This window comes from Nestor notabilis, unplaced genomic scaffold (genome assembly GCF_000696875.1).
Source record: "Nestor notabilis isolate BGI_N333 unplaced genomic scaffold, ASM69687v1 scaffold11771, whole genome shotgun sequence".
Taxonomy (NCBI): domain Eukaryota; kingdom Metazoa; phylum Chordata; class Aves; order Psittaciformes; family Psittacidae; genus Nestor; species Nestor notabilis.
Window position 1 is genome coordinate 7,267 of NW_009915174.1, and position 2,528 is coordinate 9,794.

Below are 2,528 nucleotides of genomic sequence, written 5' to 3' on the forward strand. Positions count from 1 at the left end.
TAGGTATCAAAGACAATCTTTATACATGACACAAAATGTTAATGATCTTTATAAATACATGAGAATAAAAATTAAAAATACAGCCTATGTATTAATCTTTATATTTTAAATGATAAAAAATAACTGTCAATAGATCTCATCTGTTATGTAGTTTGAGGAATGCCATTCACTGTACATAAACCTTAGTGGCTTTATTCTGTCAGTATACCACAGTGTGCTTTCTGGGTATCTTTATGCTTCCTGTTGGAGATTCTTATACTGGTTTGTTTAGATTGCATAGCTTTGAAATATTTCCTGTTTTGGACAAACCTTCTCTCTGAAAAGCCTTCGTGAAGTTTCAGTGGCAGATTAATATTTACTTCTGGTAAAGATCTCCAGTATGCATGTCTCTTTTGATAGACTTTATATAGCCTGTCTTTAAATACTACAGGTTTTGTTATATGTATTTTAAATGTTGTTTCTTGTTCAGACTTTGGGAGCTGAACACCTTTGGGAATAGTTCAGATCCTCACAGCTTTGAGGATCTGAGGAGCTTTGTTAAACCTTTGAGTTTAATAAAATCAGCATGCTTCTGTCAAAGCACAAGGTTATTTTCAGTGTAGTTTCTTTGACACTTCCAATAGAATGAGATGATAAATTCTGAGTTTGCAATCAGAGTGTATAGTTGCTGCTGTGTGGAATGACGGATACCTTCCCTCCTTCTCCCTCCTTCCCTGTCAGCTCAGATCCCTTCCAGTTGAAATGAAGTATTGGCTAATCATAAGATGTATAAAGCAGTGAAGACAATTCTTCAGAAAGAAGTGCCAACTCCACTGTATAAAAAATTCAGTTGCTCCTGCTTTGTGAGTCTGCTGTGTTTGTGTGCGTGTTCTCATGTAACTTCTTTTGAATGTTACCTAATTTCTTTTGATATCTGACTAAACTCATTGCAATTTCCTCAATTGTAGAAATGGCAGAAAACTTTTACATAACATGGACTAATAGCAGCAGTTCTATTATAGCTGGTGAATTATTCTGTGACTGTTATTCAAGTCCTTCAGTATTTACCGTTTATTTGGATGATTGATGGTAAGCAAATTAGACCACAGGCTCAAGGCAGGGTTAACTATTTTCTGGTGTATTTTTACAGCATTTGCTGAGATGAGGCCCTGATCATAAACCCGAAGTTTAAATCCCACTGCAGTATGTATCATTAATAGTATGAAGGATTGCTCTGTTTAGTAGCATGTAGAACAGCCCTGGTTCTGGCAGTGGAGCCCCTCCTCAGTCTCCTGTTGGCAGCCGCCCACTGTATCTGATGTACTGTTCCACAGGCTGGTATGTGAGTATTCCCTCTGGCCAGTATTCCCTGTGTCTGCTGGGAGCAGACTTCTAAGTCTCTTCTCTAAGTCTCAGTTTCTAAGGACTGTGGAGATGAAGTATGTTTGTTTTGTTCAATGGCAGCACTTGATAGGTGAGGTCAGGAGAGCTCCTGTCCTTCATTTTTGTGTGTCTCTGAGGCTAGATAAATATGGCAGTCATTAGTTCTCCTGACTGGGGATGATAGGAATAGGCAGTGTGGTAAATAAAATCTAGATAGTTTTTAAGTGTCTGACAATTTGGTCAGTTAGCGTATCTCATCTATGACTTAGAGACTTATCTGTGATGGCTGGGTGCCATGAGAAACTTAGGCAGCAGAAAGCATTGCATACCTGTCTCAAGTTAAACCCACATGAATTGGATTGCCTTGTTACTGTCTTCCTTTGTGCTAGATAATTCAACTTTTCCAGTGTGCTTTGTGCTGACAGGGTATTTGTGCTGACAGGGTACTTCAGGTCGCTAATGGCTAATCTTCTGCTTGAGCTATACCAATGCTCCACTACTTCAGTACATGGCGGACTTGAAGAACAGATCTGGAAAACAAGGTGAGAGAAGAAAGAAGAAGCGAATACAAGATATCTTCAGTCATTCAGATGCTATAATGCTTCCTTATATTTCTCAGTCGATAAGCAGGTGGAGTGATGTAACTGTATTTATGTAACTATATCGATAACTCCTGTATTTTTTTTCCTTGCTGTTCAACTTCTCTTGCAGGGTAGATGAAAGTCCATCAACCCAATACTGATACTGAACGTCTTGTGTAAAAAGAAAACAATTTAGAATAATACTTCAGTTAAATCATGGGCTGTCAATGTCACACTGTTGTTCTTGCTGTTTGTCTGCAGAAGCTGAATAAGACTGAGTTGGATAACTGGGAGAATATCAGAGGACCCCGTCTGGGGGAAGATTCTAGGACTCTTCAGAAGCAACAGCGGGAAGCTCTCCGTTTCAAGACACAGTGACTGAGCAAGCCTACTTTGGTGCCTCTGCAAAAAACCAAACAAACCAACCCAACAAAACAAAAAACAGTCTCAGGCTGGACTGTCTTAGTTTTTAACCCAGTTTCATGAATAGGCATGGGAGGGGGAGATTTCACCAAGCAATTCATGCTGATGTACGTACAGGTAACTCTGAAATCAATCCAAAAGGCACTGTATTATGTGAAACTC

General features: G+C 39.1%; 1 protein-coding gene across 1 annotated transcript; it reads left to right on the forward strand.

The window, feature by feature from the left end:
- Positions 1-550: 550 nt before the first annotated feature.
- LOC104413089 (cytochrome c oxidase assembly protein COX16 homolog, mitochondrial) lies at positions 551-2,321 on the forward strand (the record flags this gene model as incomplete). Its single annotated transcript, XM_010023999.1, has 2 exons — positions 551-586; positions 2,205-2,321. Coding segments are annotated over 2 exons (153 nt in total), but the record flags the coding sequence as incomplete, so codon positions are not given.
- Between the last annotated feature and the right edge of the window lie 207 nt (positions 2,322-2,528).